This window comes from Papio anubis, chromosome 5 (assembly GCF_008728515.1).
Source record: "Papio anubis isolate 15944 chromosome 5, Panubis1.0, whole genome shotgun sequence".
NCBI lineage: Eukaryota > Metazoa > Chordata > Mammalia > Primates > Cercopithecidae > Papio > Papio anubis.
Window position 1 is genome coordinate 84319846 of NC_044980.1, and position 17182 is coordinate 84337027.

At 37.4% G+C, this 17182-nt stretch overlaps 1 protein-coding gene across 3 annotated transcripts; it reads right to left on the minus strand.

Annotated features, from left to right (window-relative positions):
* Nucleotides 1–1428: 1428 nt before the first annotated feature.
* ARRDC3 (arrestin domain containing 3) lies at nt 1429–16358 on the minus strand. 3 transcript variants are annotated; one of them, XR_648225.4, is made up of 8 exons: nt 15817–16358; nt 11762–11843; nt 9680–9827; nt 8569–8671; nt 7654–7910; nt 6852–7014; nt 6418–6610; nt 1429–4166 (listed from the first exon to the last, which is right to left on the minus strand). XR_648225.4 is itself a non-coding variant. In XM_003899919.5 (8 exons), exons 1-8 carry the CDS (start codon nt 16094–16096, stop codon nt 4110–4112), a joined length of 1245 nt encoding a protein of 414 aa, XP_003899968.1. In that variant the 5' UTR covers nt 16097–16358; the 3' UTR covers nt 1429–4109. The 3 variants fall into 3 exon arrangements, 2 of the variants coding, with proteins under 2 accessions (XP_003899968.1, XP_017815220.1); XM_003899919.5 differs by having other exon boundaries at nt 6418–6572; XM_017959731.3 differs by lacking the exon at nt 9680–9827 and having other exon boundaries at nt 6418–6572; nt 15817–16325.
* Between the last annotated feature and the right edge of the window lie 824 nt (nt 16359–17182).

A 17182-nucleotide genomic window follows, 5' to 3' on the forward strand; every position in this document is an offset into this window, starting at 1 on the left:
GAAAAGGATGACAGTACTTCCTAAAATTAAGTGGCTATAAATGTATATAAAATGTATACATTTGTATGTCTATGCCAGGCTCTGTGGCTCTTGCCTGTAATCCCAACACTTTGGGAGGCCAGCAGGATTGCTTGAGACCAGGAATTTGAGACCAGCCTGGGCAACATAGCAAGATACCAGCTCTACAAACATTAAATAAAAATTAGCAGGCATAGTGGCATGTGCCTGTAGTACCAGCTACTGGGGAGGCTGAAGTGGGAGGGTCTCTTGAGCCTGGGAGGTAGTGAGCTGTGATCATATCACTGTATTCCAGACTGGGCAAAAGAGCAAGATCCTGTCTCAAAAAACAAAACAAAAAAATCCGAAGTGTATGTCTAGATGCCTCTTTGTAACATACTTTGCATGTGAATATATATTTGGGAAGAAATATTGGAGAATCATATAGTAAGGCCCATATACAACTTGATAACTCATGCATGAATGTATAAACACTGAAAGAAAAATTCTAAATGTGACTCCAAAAGTACTTCTAAGGTTATCAGACACTATAAAATTGATTCTTTTAAGACAAAGAATATTCACTGTTTTTAAAATTTAAAGAAATTTAGTAATATTCTTCAAAAATTAGAAATTAATGTAACTTTCACACCAGGCGTGGTGGTTTGCACCTGTAATCCTAGCACTTTGGAGGCCAAGTGGGGTGGATCACTTGAGTCCAGGACTTTGAGACCAGCCTGGGCAACACGGTAAAATCTCATCTCTACAAAAAACACAAAAATTAGCCGGGCATGGTGGGGCATGCCTGTAGTCTCAGCTACTTGGGGGTCTGAGGCAGGAGGATTGCTTGAACCTGGGAAGTCAAGGCTGAAGTGAGCCGAGATCCTGCGACTGCACTACAGCCTGGGCGATGAAGTGAGACACACTCTTAAAAACAAAAAAAATGTAACTATGTTATGTTTATGTACTCTTGAAACACTGGTAATTTCAACACAACACAGTGAGAAGGAATTGGTGCCTGTAAGTGAATTATTTCACGTGGTTAAGTTTGCTTCATATTTAAGATTGAAATTTAGAGTCTGGACATAGTGTCTCACGCCTATAATCCCAGTGCTTTGGGAAGCCAAGTTGGGAGGATTGCTTGAGGCCAAGAGTTTGAGATCAGCTGGGGTAACATAGTGAGACCATGACTACAAAAAAATTAGAAAATTAACTGGGTGTGGTGGTGTGCACCTGTAGTCCTAGCTACTTGGGAGGCTGAGACAGGAGGACTGCTTTAGCCTAAGAGTTGGTCAGTAATTTTCTTTAGTACAGACCTAGATACAATTCTTACCCAGAATGGCTTAAAATAGAGCTTAATTATAAGTTTAATGTATTTGCATGTATGGTGAGTTAGTAATATGATCAAGATTCAAATAAATCTCCAAACAATTATACAAAACAGAAAAAAACAAAACACTTTATTTTCCACAAGGAAGAGCAATAGGAAAAATTAAATCATTTCCCACATATTGTTTTCTTAAAACAGAGCCTACAAGGACATATTCAGCACCAAATAAAAAAGGAAAAAAAAGAGAAATTACAAACAGCCATAGAATATAATCTATAAAGCAAACATTTAATATTGCACTTTGTTTTGCTAACATTTTGGATTTTACTTTTCCTAATTGAAAAATCAGGAATCTATCTTGAATACTGGAATACAACTGTGAACCTCACATCTTATGTCAGGAATTGACCAATATTTTTTAAAAAGTAATGCCTCTAAAGAAATACTTTTTAATGGGGAAAATAAAACTTTATTTGATAAAGTTTTATACATTTTAAAGTTTTATCACATTTTGTGATCCAGTGCCAATTATCAGAATATTGGTCATTCTTGCTTCATGTGTTATTTGTAAGAGTATATAATGACAAGTATTCCAATGCTATGCATATCAACAATTGTTCCCTAGTCAGACATAAGAGAGAAAAGGGATTTTCTGACAATCCCCCCCAAAACAAAAATAAAACCACCAAATGCCCTTTATGCCAAATATTCCATTAGCTTTTTTTTGAGGGGGACATTCACAAAATGATTTAACAATAAAAAAATACTTCACCCCCATTTCCTTATTATCTAGTATTAGTTTGCTACGGGAGCCCAAACCCTTTAACCGAATCACTTAAAACGCGATTCATTTTTACACTGGGCTTTCTTCACCCTGTCAGCATTTTTCAAACATGAATTGTCTTCCATGTTTTCTTAAAGGCCACTTATGGAAAAGCCTATTTGTTTTGTATGAGCTTTAAGACAGTATTTAACCAGGTCAAGCACCAAGCCAGAGCTACTATTATTTTCAGCCACTTTATTAACTGTGGGGTTAAATGGCAGGATAGATGTAACACCCATTTTACACGTATGTTGCAACATCAGAGATGCTGGTTTTCTTTAAAAACATCAGAGCTGAATTCCTTCTAAAATACAACAACAACAACAACAACAAAATAAGTACACTTGGTACCTTGGAAAATGCTGAAATGCTATCATGAATGCTGGTATATTTGTTATGAGCCAACAGAAAATTACCTTTAATATAAACTATAATTTACTTATGTGATTGTTCTTCCTATGTAATCTATACATGATCAAAGTGAGTGATTTCTCATGTTTAGCAAATTGTTCTTTAGGTAATGAAAAACAGTATTCTCATTAGAAAAACACAAAAATACAAAAGATTTATCGCAGCAAACGTTCTAGTATTTTAAATTTTGAAGTTATACACTTTTGGAATAAAGTTGAGTTTTCATGCTATATCAAGCTTGAGCAAGATAGCAAAGGTACAAATTGAGCTCTCTAATCATAACCTTAATATATGTATTCCTGCTCATTAATATACTTTGCACCAGCAAAAACGATTTCCAACATATGTGTTTTGGAGGTAATTAAGTAACTCTGTATAAAAATAAATGCACTTCTCCCTCCTTTCCCCAGTGAATGGAAAACTTCCATACTTTTAAAATAATAATAATAAAAATAATTTTTAAGAGCAACAGCCCTCAACTCTTTGCTGGTGCCTGCCATACTGCCTTTCTTCACTCCATTCTTAGCTCAGCTAGTTTCTTCTTGCATGTCATGATAAAAAGGGAATGTGGGTGGGTTATAACTTTTGTGTATGTCCCGTTTCCAAATTTCCCTCTCCAAAAAGCCAACCAAATAAACGAACAAACAAAAAAAAAACAGTGCAACAAAACACAAATAGCATTCCAACAGTTTGGCAAGTGATGCGTTCACCTGAGATTAAGTGATTTTAGGCAGTCAGTAACAAAATGCTGCTTTGCTGTAATAGTAGAAAGGCAACAAATTTTTAAAAGAAACCAAGAAGGTATACAATCTTGACAGTCTCTTATTAGCTTCCTCCTCTCATCTCTTTTTTCCCCACATTATCTGTTGCGTATCTACTACAGTAGGCTGCAAAACATACAGCAAAAAGGATTGGCTTGAAGGCATTTGATGTTTGTAAATAAATCCACAATTGGATCCAAGCTGAAGAGGTGATACATGGTCAGCCTAGTAGGACAATTCTGAGCATGTGCATACGCAGGTAAAGTCCAGGCTATATTAAATTAAAAAAAAAAATGTCAGTGCGTCTTTTCATGTTAAAGTTTTTTCAAAGCTTTCTTTTGTTCCTTGTTGTGCTGACCACAAACAAGTTTTAAGAGTATCAAGAGTCTGGCAAAAATAGAAAAAAAAAAAAAAAAAAAAGCTGTAGTGACATCGAACCGCACAATGTAAGCATTGAGCATGTGCAAATTTTCAAATCAAAAGAAGGAGATCATCCCTCTTTACAACGTGGTGTCTTGACACGTACGACCATAGGCTAAGAAGACTGCTCTGAGTATGTGCCAGTTTTAAAAGAGAAAAGCTTAGATCTTCAAGCATGTTGGAGCAGTCCCAGAATGTTGCTGTAGGCTTCTAAAGCATGATCACTGGTTGTTTCATGTATTCGCCATTTTTCTGGGCAAAAACAATTCCACTTCCTCTGAAACGTGTCTCCAAGATACTTCTCTGTCCTCAGCCGGAAGAGATACAGTTCAGAACCCACATCAACTTGATTCAACCAAGTGTTCCTTCAACGAGAGGGGCAGGATGGTCTGTCATCTGCTGACTGATCAGGATTTGGATCAATCTAGAAAGAAATGAGAAGAAAAGTTTACAAAGTTATTTCATGAGGTCTAGGAAGAATGCAGCAAATGATTACAATTCTGAATACTAGTCAAGAAATGTAATCAGAGAGAGCATACATAGCTTGTTAGCATATTGTAGCCAATTATAGCATATTGTATCTAATTATTCTCTTTTCATATCTGAAATGCTATGTGGGGAGGAAAGGGTGCTGGTACCTATAAAGTACCTGATATTTAATTACTAGATTAACAAGATTAAGGTATGTCTGAATAGTAGCCTATTTCATAAAAATTAACAGTAAAATTTTATCATTGAATGAAGACTTACTCAGTATTGTAGTAGTACTTAATTAAGACCTAAATACACAATATAGAATATCTTCATAGCAATCATCTCCTTTTGTAAAGTACCCCTTTTCATCCTTCTACAAAAAAAAAGTTAACCCATTGCTTCCTCTGACTTTGGAAAAATGAAATTGTGTAAACAATTCTCTTTGTTTATACAATGTGCAAACAATTTGTTTACTTACATAAACAATGTGCTTATGTGAGGTAATAACTCATGGGTGTAAAACTCCAGAGATGGCCAAAAAATGCAGTGTGTGTATCAGGAAGTAAAACTACTGAACCCAAAATACTCAAGAGATTTTCTCTCACCTTCTTTATCTTTGGAGTGACTTTCATATGTACATATTTTTAATGAAAAGTTGCTTCTCAGGTACAAAGATAATAGAATGGTCACAGAAAAGCAAATTGTTGGGTTTAATATATTTTTTACTGAAAGAGCTTTTGGATGAGACCCATCCACTTGCATTTAAATGTGGAACAACCCAAATTACCTCAGAAGCTTTAGGTAAAACACATTTTTGAAGGAAAAAAGTCAAATAACTCTTAGTTAAATCACACCCTGAACATATTTTAGAGTTTTAAAAGTTGCAAATTATCTTTGGTGCTTTTTAAAAGGTGGCAGAATTTTCCCACAAATTGCTTAAAAGTGAACTATACTTAGATTGCCATTCTTTTTAAAATGCCTCCTTGGACAGCCAGGGAGCCTCAAATCAAGCCAGAAATGACTGACTTATAATAAGCAAGAAAGAAATGTCCAAGTAAAAATGTAATGACAAAATCTGTAGCAAGTGACAGAACACTTTTAGCATCTAACAGAAATTTTATGTATTAGTAAAAAAAATTATGTCTCATGAAGAATTCTGAATATTCTATAATCAATGAATGAAGAAGATCTCATATTATTGCATCCCAAGGAAAACTGACCCTTCCAGTTATGGTGTTAAAAAAAAAGAGAGAGAAATTTGATGAACAATCCCCCTGATGTTTAATTTGGGAGTAATATTTCAGTGTAAAACAGCTATGTAAATTACAGTAACCAAAAGAAAAAGCTGATTCTAGTAATTTACAGAATTATTTTGGTATCAAAACCAACTCCAAAACCCCTTAAAAATGTGTACTAGTGGCTAAAGTCACTCTGAAATATCGTGAAATTGCTAGATACCCTACCTACTTACTCCTTGTCTTTACATATACTGTTCTTTCTGCCTTTTGAGAACTACTCATTCTTCACAATTCAGCTTAACGGTCGCCTTTTCAAGAAGCCCCACCTGATTCCCAAGACCCAATAAGCTGCTCCTCAAATGAGCTGTGCATTTTATCACATTATGATGTAATATTTTGCTTCTTAGCTTGTTTTCCTCAGTAGTCTGTGGGCCTCTCCTAAGGGTTATGTTTATTTACATTTAAGTGCTTAGCTGCCATCAATGAGATAAATGAAAATAGTCTAACCATGTGGGAATGTTGTTTTAAGATGTTATCACAAATACATTATTTCTTATGACTGAGAATGTCAAAATATGCAAGAATTGGAAAAGAATCATGAATAAGATAAATTCTAGCTATTTAATCACTGTTTGCAAAATGCCAGTTCTTCCTATTGATGCTTGGATATACAAAATTCTTCCTTCAAAAAATGTGTCTCAAGATACAAGTTTAAGAGAAAAAAAAATTAGTAATTCAACCTGAGGTTAGATCATTGTCTTAATTCCCTAACAAGTGAACAGTCCTACCTCTATCTCAAACTTAGTAAATATTGACAACCTTAATCTTAACTTTTACTCTGTCAAATTATTTGTTCTGTTATTATCATGATAATCAAGATCTAATTACATTTAAAAAAAAAATGCCTGCAATGCTATTTCCCAAGACAGCCAGTTCATTGCATACTTAAGAGTAGGTACTTACTTCTGAATAAAGAGGCGGAGGCAAGAACCGAAACTCCTGGATATATGCAAACAGTGGTCCTTGAAGCGCTCTCTCAAAGTCATCACAAGCATTCACTGGTGCAAGATTGTTCCGCCTTTGTTCCTCTGTTACCACTTCTGCATAGCTGGGTGGTGCTGAAGGAAAAAGATACACGCAATTCGAACAGCATGTTCTTATGCATGTCAAAATACACAAAATAGTAGGTATTAAAAAGCAATGTCAAGGTAAAATAATAATTATTTGTTTGGTGATTAAAACTATGAAGACATATAATCAAAACTGAATATTAGGGGCACATCTACTTTCTTTAGGGGAAGATTACATTCATTTAGGGTCATAAAATATCAGAAGCAAAATAATTTTCTTGATAATAATAGTAAGAGATTAAGCTTAGATATGTATTATCAAATTACCTTCAGGTCTTTCAGGAAGTGATAAACTGAGCCAGTTCATATTCATGCTACACTGACTGCTTACACTTGAGGTTCTGCTACCAAATGGATGTAGAGGAATGGTACCGATGACAAGTGGCAAATTAAGAAATAAATCCATAGCTCCAGGAATATCCACATATACCTAAACATTGCAAAGAAATATTACGTTTAGAATGCCAAATATGATTTCCTTTTCAAAAACTAATAACCAATTTTAATGTTATTTGAAACCCCCATTTACTTCATTTTTTATCTTACATACATGAAAAGTTTCTCTTTTATGTATAATTCTATATAGTACATTTACATATAAGGTATAATTATAAGTCAAACTATATAAAGAGTTATGTATTTCATATGTCACTATATATGGAATTAAAAAACCTGGATGTAAGACAAAATTATGTCTCCATAACTTTAAGATTAAAAACAAAACAAAACAAAACACCAAAGACTTCTTGGGCCAGGCACTGTGGCTCAGCCTCTAATTCCAACACTTTGGGAGGCCATGGTGGGTGGATCACTTGAGCCCAGGAGTTCAAGACCAACCTGGGTGACATGGTGAAACTCCATCACGACAAAAAATACAAAAATTATCCAGGCCTGGCTACAAGCACACTTGTATTCCCAGCTACTTGGGAGGCTCAGGTGGGAGGACCACTGGAGCCCAGAAAGCAGAGGCTGCAGCAGAGCTGAGACTGTGCCGCGGCACTCCAGCCTGGGTGACAGGTGTTTCAAAAAAGAAAAAAGAAAGGAAAAAACCTCTTAAATGTGTACATACCATTAGTGAATATTCCACACGGATTATACTACAGTCGAGGATAGAGGGAGAAACTGGTGGAATTTTCAGCAACTTGCCATTCCACGTCTCTGTCTTTCCAGATGATAAGGATTCCCCACGCAAGTTAGCCACAAGCTGTTTTACTTCCTTCATTTTCCCTTTGGCATAGAAGGCCTGTGTTTGGTAAATGGCTGCCTTTGGCACCACCATTCGGGAAGAGCAGTTCTCAATCTCAGCAAATATCTGAATTGATTCACCTAGAGAGGGAAAAATATATACATATCTACTGTTAGAAAAAAATAACAAAAGAAATCAAGAATCTTTTTTTTTTTGAGAGAGTCTCGCTCTGTCGCCCAGGCTGGAGTGCAGTGGCCAGATCTCAGCTCACTGCAAGCTCCGCCTCCCGGGTTTACGCCATTCTCCTGCCTCAGCCTCCCGAGTAGCTGGGACTACAGGCGCCCGCCACCTCGCCCGGCTAGTTTTTTGTTTGTTTGTTTTTTTTTTTGTATTTTTCAGTAGAGACGGGGTTTCACCAGGTTAGCCAGGATGGTCTCGATCTCCTGACCTCGTGATCCGCCCGTCTCGGCCTCCCAAAGTGCTGGGATTACAGGCTTGAGCCACCGCGCCTGGCCAAGAAATCAAGATTCTTAAAGCTAAAGTAAGAAAGAGCAACTAACATGCACGAAAAGGTGTCCTAGGAACTGCAAATAACTTAAGAGTCATAGAAATGAACTCATCAGTAGCCAGTTGAAAAAGGAAACTACATTCTATTTTGTGAAAAAACAAATGGAAAAGCACAATTTGTAATTTCACAAAAGAATACGATATTATGTTGATATTTAATAGTTATATTATAAATTTATACACAAAAGCTAAGTGAAGAAAGTTTTTTGTGGGAATCTACCTCATACATACCTGGGGTATAGCCCTTCCTTTCAATTTTGGCACTTAAGGATATTGGGCCTGAGGTACAGAACCAGCAACAGAGTGTCTTTTCTTTTGTGCCTGCTTGGGGTGACTGTAAGAAAACAATTTAGAGAAAAAGGTCAGTGTATGGATTGGTACAATCAATACCAGAATATTTTAAAATATAATCCTAAATTTGTGGAAAAATAAAAATTAAAACTGGTTTTGCTTTTTTTTTGGATCCAGATATACTTCTTATTTTTTAACTAATTGATGGTTTTGAATTATACCATTACTTTTATTTTTATATAAATTTCCATTCAATTAGAAAAAAAAGGTAAAGGGTGTACAGCCTTTCCCATAAACAGTTTTTTAGTTCACACTACTTACAAATACAGTAATGAAAAACCAACCAAATAAAAAAAACCCTTTCCACATTCCATTTAAACTGCCTTAAAAAGGCAGCACAGAAAGCAATCTGACTATAATTCCAAATGTTAACATCTTTCTCTGAGAATATAAAAAAAATGTAAAAAAAGGAAAATGCCCATTTCTTATTTGCTTTAAAGATGTTATCATTTGTTTAAACCAAATACAGTTTTAAGTCAAATTTGATTTATTCTCAGACAAATGCAATTAAAAATAGATTCTTTTAAAAAAGGAGTTTTTTTAATGAAACGAATGATTCCCCATTATTTGACAACTATCCCTCTATTGGAATAACAAAGTATAGTACAAATTTTAGATTATGATATTGTCAAGTTAAGTGATATTGTATTGCAATAAAAGATACTACTGTCCTTCTTCCACTCAAATCATCCAAGGACCAGATCTGTTTGTTGTTATGGCTTTTGTTACTCATATTGTGAGTAAGAGATACTTCATATCATATACTGGTCTTAGTTTCATATTTACTTAAAGGTACTACAATGTCAAAAATATGAGCATATTTGTCATTAATTTCAGTGTTCTTGACTGTATTTAAGAAAATGTATATTTATGGAATTTTAAAAGAAAACCAGTATTTCTAAATTATGACAACTGCATAGTTTAGGTGATTGATTATTCTTTAATATTTATATGCCAAAAACAAAGAATGAATAATTCAGTCAATTCTTACCAGTAATGAAGGAGTGTTGATATCTATATGCTCAAAGACTGTAAATTCCTTCTTTAATTTTACTGGTAGTAGCCAAGGCCTGTGCAATTCGGCTTTCACCCAATAGCGCACACTGCCATGTCGGCCTTCGAATGAGGTAGCAAGTGGTCTGTGCAGAATATAAAGGTCAATATATTAATTTTATACCTCTTTCTAACAATTACACAGTAGGTCAGAATAGAAGTGTTAATATATTGTATCGTTTATGTACCAATGAGGTATCAAACATGTAATTTAAAAAATTTCCAAAGGGATAAGTCATTGGGGAAAAAACTTTCTATTTCCAAGTAACAATAAACAATAAATATCTTTAAAATTTTGCTTTAAAAAGCCAGAAGAATACAATCCATTTAAACTAAGAGGAGGCTACTTTTAATGATGGTGGCAAAATTATGAAAGTTTAATGGACATTTTTTGAAAAGGCCAAGAATTCAAAAACAAAGTTGACAATGGTTTAACTATTTCTACTGATAAATTCTAGACACTGGTTAAACATTCAGACCAAATTCCCTATAGTACTCCACTTCTCATTAGTCAGATTATCATCTTTTTATAGCAACTAATTAAGGTCTAGAAAAGGCCTGGAATAGTCATTATAGTTTCAAAAATTTCACATTTCATAAGTTTACTGAAAAACTACTTTTGTATCTCTCAGTTTACTCATTTTCTAATTCTTGTTTGGCTGTTCTCTAACTTTACAGGCTTCAAAAGAAAAAGAAATAGTCCTCTTGATCTATGTCAAGAGAATCAAATTTTTTTTTTAACTGTCAGATCTTACTTGTGAAAGGTTTTATTTTAGCGAGTTCAGTCTCTTTTTCATAATTTCATTAGTAAAATACTCAGTGTTCAGTTAGTTACAAGGAAGAGTGCTAGCTTAGATTAGTATAAGGAACACTGGTGTTTTCACATTTTTTTTTGCATTTTAGACTCCCATATTAACTTGTATATAGCAGAGAAATAAAATCTTAAACTGTATGCTAATAATTATCCAAAGTTTATGTTAAATGACTTTGGTTTACAGATAGAACTTTAACATTAAATGACCCTGAAAATACTCAGGCCCCATATTAGCGTTATTCTATTGACAAACTTTAATATTTTTCTCAGAAATTAGATGAGGGCATTATATTCCAAATAAAATTCTCAAATAATATAGTAAATAGAATTTTCTAAAAAATACCATTTATGACTTCTCTCTTTATATAACATCTCAAGCACTAGAATTAACAAATGTAGAATTATGTACATTTGTCACCTGACAAAATCTTATGTAATCTGTTTATTCTCCAGAATAATAGGCACAAGTGCCATTTTGCAGGTTTTAGTATTTGCTAAAAGGCATTATTTTTTTTAAAAAAGTTTGTATAATCTCTTCCAACAATCTGTCATTAATTCAAGAATACACCACTTTCCTTTTTCCTTTCTTACTAGATTCCAAGTTTTGTATCAACGTATCCTTGATGTATTTTTCCTTTTAAGCTTGGGTCATATCTCTTGTGTGACCTTCCCAATAATTCTTTGTACAGAAGTTATTAAGTTCATATCAGGAGAACAACATTTCTAAAGTTAGGATATTCCTAATTATTTTTACTTTTGAAGCTTACTGCTATTGGTTAGTTATTGGTTAGTATTAGCAGAAAAGCTAATGTGGAACACAGAACTTTTTATAAATTGAAGCTACTGAGACTTGATAGGGTCTTTTCTCATAATGACAATTGATAATAAACTAAGTATAAAGTGGTTATTATTTGACTAGCACCTTCCAATTCACTCATGTTAAAGGAAACACTATTCCTATTTTAAAAACCTCATGAACATTGGGATAGAAGACTGAAATTTGAGTATGCTTTCTATAATTTTGCCACGGTAGATTAAAAAATAGCTTCTTATGTTTAATATATTGTTTTCCTCTAGCAAGTTCCAGTCATGAAAAGGGTTTTTTTTTTTTTTTTACTAAAAGTGTTTAAATTTAGAATACTTAATTTTAAAGAAATGCGCTGATCATGGGTATGTATAAAAATGCCTATTATTTATAATACTTACGTCTGTGGAAGCTCGAAGCTGAATGCATATTCATGCCTTCCTGAATGAATAGTGTGGAAGCCTTCTTCGGAATTATCATCATCTAAAAGAAACATAAAAAGAAAACAAAGAATTTATTATTTGACATTTACATACTCCGCAGGGTGGCATAACTTTAAAGATGCTTACATAATAATTAAGACCACAAAACAAGCTTTGGAGTCTGAGAGAGCCGAGTTCTAATTCTAACTTCATCATTTCCTCTGGACGAAATAAAAATCCCGTTTTCAGTTGCCTTATCCGTAAAATGGGGATAATGAATACTCACACCCCACAGACTTTTATTTTTTAAATGGAAAATGACCCAAACTGTAAAGCATCTGTTGATAAAATAGTATATATACTCAAAAGGCTCGGGTCTCACATCATGGTAAGATAATGTTATCTTTGTCTCCAGCTGTTTGCTTAAATTTATCGCATGAAGACTACAATGTATCAAATAAAAACTGTTCGTGCAACCCTTTTAAAAATATGTCAGTTTAGGGGAAATAATGCCAAAGATGTGAATAGAATAGATACTCCAAAACCACTAGAAAACTTTGTCAAATAGATGCAGTAGGAAAAAAAAAAAAAAAAAGGGACACACATTGATTTTGTCAGTTTTGTAATTAAAAATAATTATTTATTGACCTAAAGTGATCACAACACTCAGTCCTAGCAACGATTAAAATTTGCATAAACTATATCTTAGATCATTACCAAGAACCGCATTTAGGAGGTGCCTACTTATAAGGAAACAATATTGTCGGACATTCTTGAAGAAGATGAAGTCTAATTATTAACAGTTTCCAGTTTCTATAAAAAAGGAATGACCTTTCATTTTACAACCAATTTTTTTGGTCAAATTTGTTTTTCAAGTGGCATGAAAATAAAGAAATATAATCGAAAATATGGGAGGGGGTTCTAGATAATTAAAATGCTTATTTAGCGTTCTAAATAATTACAGAAATATCTTTTAGTTTTCTCGGTGTAGAAACCTTTATGATTAGCCCCCAGAGTAGAAAAAACTGGCACATTATTTAACTTTCCTTCAGCAAAGTATTGAATATACACAAAAAACGTGATGCTTCCCTGATATCAAACGAGAAAAGGGGGGAAAAGCATGTATACGTCGACACTTTTATTTAAAAATCACGGTAATTCGCTTATGTCTCCATACAATTTTCCTCGTCCCCTGTGCAAATCCCCTGAACAGATTTCGGAACCAAAAACTAGCTGATGAGCTGGGGGCCATTTAAATTCGCTCCCCTCGAAGGCGCCCAAAGTTCGCCTTCCTCTCCCTTTCTTCCCTCTTCGCTCCCTTTTTGTGCCAGCTCAGCAGTCTCATTGAGGCGAGCGGCGGCGGCCGCGCCGTGGTAAACAAGTGCCGGGCTGTCAATCAAGAACTAGACCGGAGCAGGAGAGGACCGGCCTAAACCGGCGCGAGCAGATCCCAGCCGGCCTGCTCGCGCGCCGCCGCCGCCGCCCGCGCGCCCCGCTATACATACGGCATACGTCGCGCGGCGCTCGCGCCCGTGCCCGCACAACCTAGCCTGCTGGACGAGGGGCGGGGCGAGCGAGCCGCGGCGCTTCCGCTTTACACGCCCCAGCCGGCGACCGGTTCGATCTGGCTCGGGCCACTCTGACACCTTTAGTTTCCGCGAGGGAAACTGGGGCGGCCGAGGGGAGGCGGGGGCCTGTAGCTTTCGGAAAACAATGGGGGAGGGGGCAGAGAATACCCTTCGAAGCCCCCACCCAGATTTCGATATTGGAATCATTTTCTTTCTTCCCCGGGCCAGCCTCTGCTCTGTCCCCTCAGGTCAACTCAAGGTAGCCAGTGTGGCGACTGGAGAGGTCGGGGAACACGCTTTGTTTCAGAAGCGTTCACAGGAGTCCCCTGACACCTCCTACCCGGAAGATAGCTAACGGGGGTCCTGCCAACCCTTCCCATCCAAATTCCATCTGAAAAGGATTTTCCACTAAAGTTGGGTCCCGGGCCATCCGGCACCTGTAAGGCCGGCAGGAGCGTCTGCCTTCAACTCAGCTAAAGCCTGAAGTCGTTTCCTTTCGATGGTCCTTAGCAGGCCCAAAAGAGGGGCGATAGAACGTGATGTGACACGGGCCGGGCGCCCCCAGAAGCCCGGGAACAAACGTGAGTATGGATTGGGTGGGGGTGGCTCTGGAAGGACCTTTACCGGCGCACGCCGGTTTCCTAGCCTCGCCCCAGCAGCGGCGCGAGCCCCCTCTCCCCACCCGCCCGCGCCCAATCCAATCAGCGCCTGCCATCGCCTTAGCAACAGGCTAACAAACCTGGCTCCGCCTATCCCGGGCGCCCGGGGCGGGGTCTCAGTTACCAGGCTAGTTTGAGAGCTCCCAGTTTCAAGTCATTGAAACTATTCCAGACTGAGCTCGTCTACGCGTTGCAGGGTTTGGGGGGCATTTTGTTGGGGGTGCAGGGCATTTAGTTTTCTTTACCATGAAATCATGGTGTAACTAATGAAATTATATTTGTCCTCACAACTCATTGTTCTACTTTTCCCCCATTGCAAGTCTCAACCTCTTGAAGAAAAATCTGTTTGTTTCACCCATTTCATAAAAGGCTGCAATATTCAGAAAGGTAGAAACACAAACTCATCTATCTGCTTTTCAACAAATACCAAGACTGTCATTAGGCATCTGCATCTCCTATCAGTGTTAACGCTTGGAGACATTAATTAGTTATTTCAGGATGCAAAGTACCTGTATCTACGAAAATCCTACTAAAGAACTGAGTTCACCTTAATAGTTTCAGAAATCATGCATTAATACTGCCCCTCAAAGCATCCTTCATTTCTCACTTGCCTTAGTTCAGTCATCAGCACCTCTCCAGGATGTACGTTTTTAATATAAAAAAGAAGGTAAAATATGTCTCTAATTTTTTTCTGAAAAATCGCCAACATCTGAACTAAATACTGCATTAAAAAGGAGAGGCACAAAAATTACATAACCAGTTTTAACATTATATTCTTCTTGGGCTAGGAATTAAGTCATCGCCACCACCTGACGCGTGTAACCAATCTGCTGAGAGCAGAACAAGCGCCCCTCCTCACCACCCCCCAGAACTGGTCCGAAACAGGATTGAACCGCTTCTAACAAAGGGTGGAAACTTAGAAAAACAAGCCTAGACTCTCCTATATTTCCACAATGTAACCATTTAAACAATAGATTGGAAATCTCAGGACTCCTTCTCCCTTTGACAACCCTTTATCTCCCTCTTCTAACCAAAAATCAAATCCAGTGTGCCCTATACTTTTCAATTCCATTTGACTGGCATGGGTTTCATTGAATGCACGTTCCAAAGTTAGACATGATGCTCGGAAAAGAAAATTACTGATCCTAAATGGCTTCTAAAACTGACTCGATACCTATCATAATGACAGACAGTACCCTTTAAAATAAGGAATGCTGGGTGTAAATTTTTAAAGGAATGGGAAAGAATAGAGAAAAAAACACGTGGGGTGTTGATACCATATGTCAAAATAAGCCACATAAACCTTTTATGAAAGCACAGTGATCAATTCTTTAAAGTCTTTTGCATTCCAAAATTAAAAATGAAACACGCCCATTAAGCCTCTTAAAAATGTTATTACATTTCTTGATTGAAGTTCAGTTTTTACATCTTAGGTTGCAAGTAAAAGGGCAAAAATCTAAGACTGCAGCTTTTAGCAATTCATTTGAAAATATATTAGTAAAACGATTGCATTAGATTCAAGCAGAATTTATAAGGTGCAAATGGACTACAAGCGCGTATGGCACAGACCAAGCCGGGTATAGAGGTAGTTGAATAAGTGTAGTTTGCAGTCACTTTGCAGATGCCTGCATGCATTACGGCTTAACACACGATGAACGTCAAGGAGAATCCAAACCTTCCAACTTTGCTAACCTTTATCAAACTGCTTAGTTATACTATGAGTAGAATCACGTTAATTCAGAAAACTGAAAAGGTACGTTTCCAAAGAAAATGAGTCCAATGACTTCTGAATAACAGAAAAACTTACCTCTTTCGTGCCCAATTAAGATGTCTTTATGGTTGAAATATTCTACTTCTTCAGTGTAATTCTGTGTATAGGCAGTATTGGAGCCGGCGTTTCTAGATTCAGTCCAGCGTACTTTCGCATGTCCTCTTGCATGAATTTTAAGAGATTTTACTCTGATTTCCCCAGTAACTTCTAAATTTACCCTTCCTGAGACAGTATCCCCACTAGAATACACAGGGACATTGCTGTCATTAAGACAGTCAAAGCTTATTGTCAAACTCTTCACCTTTCCCAGCACCATGTTTATAACAAAATCTATAAAAATATAATGTAAGACAAAAAAGTCAAGATCGCATATAAAATGTGATCTTCACTTAACACTGATCGATATTTTTGCCGTGCAAAATGCTTGCAGGCCGGATCAGTGATTCTCTACAAATAGTTCATTGAGATTTCTTAAAAAGTCAGGGCAGCAGAAGCTGCTGCTCCGCGCTCCCGCTCGTCTCAGTGGTCTCCTTACAAAGACGGGCGGCTAAAGGCTGCCAGCTCACTTTAAGAGCAGCTTTGTGAAAAACAACCCCAATGCGCAGGCGCAGGCCGCGGCTGCTGTCCGCCCTCCCTGCGCGCCCCCTCCCGCGCCGCGCCGCGCTGCGCCGCGCTGCGCTCGCTCCCTCCCTTGCTCGCTCGCTCCCTCCCTTGCTCGCTCGCTCCCGGGTACAGTAGGTGTAGAGTTAGGGAAAGGAGATACTGGAGCTGCCGGCCGGCTGAACCTGACTTCTCTTCATTGTGGGCTCCTATTGGTAGGCAGGCTGCCGTATACCCTCGACGTGCTATCTGGAGCCCCTTACCGAGCACACTTTACTGGAAAGATAATGGCAGAGTGGGGCGCGAGGGGACAAGGCCTGGGTGGGGAGTTTGCAAAGCCAAGTAAGGATAAACTGCAGTGACCACCCCAAAGCGTGCGTTACTGGCACTGCAGCGTTTTACCAACTGCCTGGATGGGAGGAGGAAAAAGTGATGTGTGAAGAGAGATGGGGGAAGGGAGAAACCGGTTGGGCAAGCGGCCGATTGTTGAGCATAATCTAACGAATTTTCAAAGAAAACGTAATAAACCTCGACAAGAAGTATTGTTCATAGACAAGAGCATACTTGGCTTGGATTTTTTTTTTTTAAACCAGTACTTTGTAGGCAAGGTGGAAATGAACTCAGTCGAGGTCAAAGGAACCTTAGTCCTTTGAAGAGCGAGGTAGAGAAGCAAGTACAATGTAATCAATAGGCTTTTTTGTCTCCTCAACTTCTTTCTCCTACATCGCTTAATTAGATAGCACCGAAAAACAACCAAGTTGTTTCCAGGATGACACGGGTGGGGGCTGGGGGGAAGCTTGAC

Excerpts from the sequence above, each read along its gene's own strand:
- ARRDC3 (XM_003899919.5), bottom strand. The coding sequence starts at position 16,096 with ATGGTGCTGGGAAAGGTGAAGAGTTTGACAATAAGCTTTGACTGTCTT. Across the intron at positions 11,844-15,816 it reads CTTAATTGGGCACGAAAGAG|ATGATGATAATTCCGAAGAA; the intron begins GTAAGTTTTTCT and ends TGTTTCTTTTAG. Across the intron at positions 7,911-8,568 it reads AAGGAAGGGCTATACCCCAG|GTGAATCAATTCAGATATTT; the intron begins GTATGTATGAGG and ends TTCCCTCTCTAG.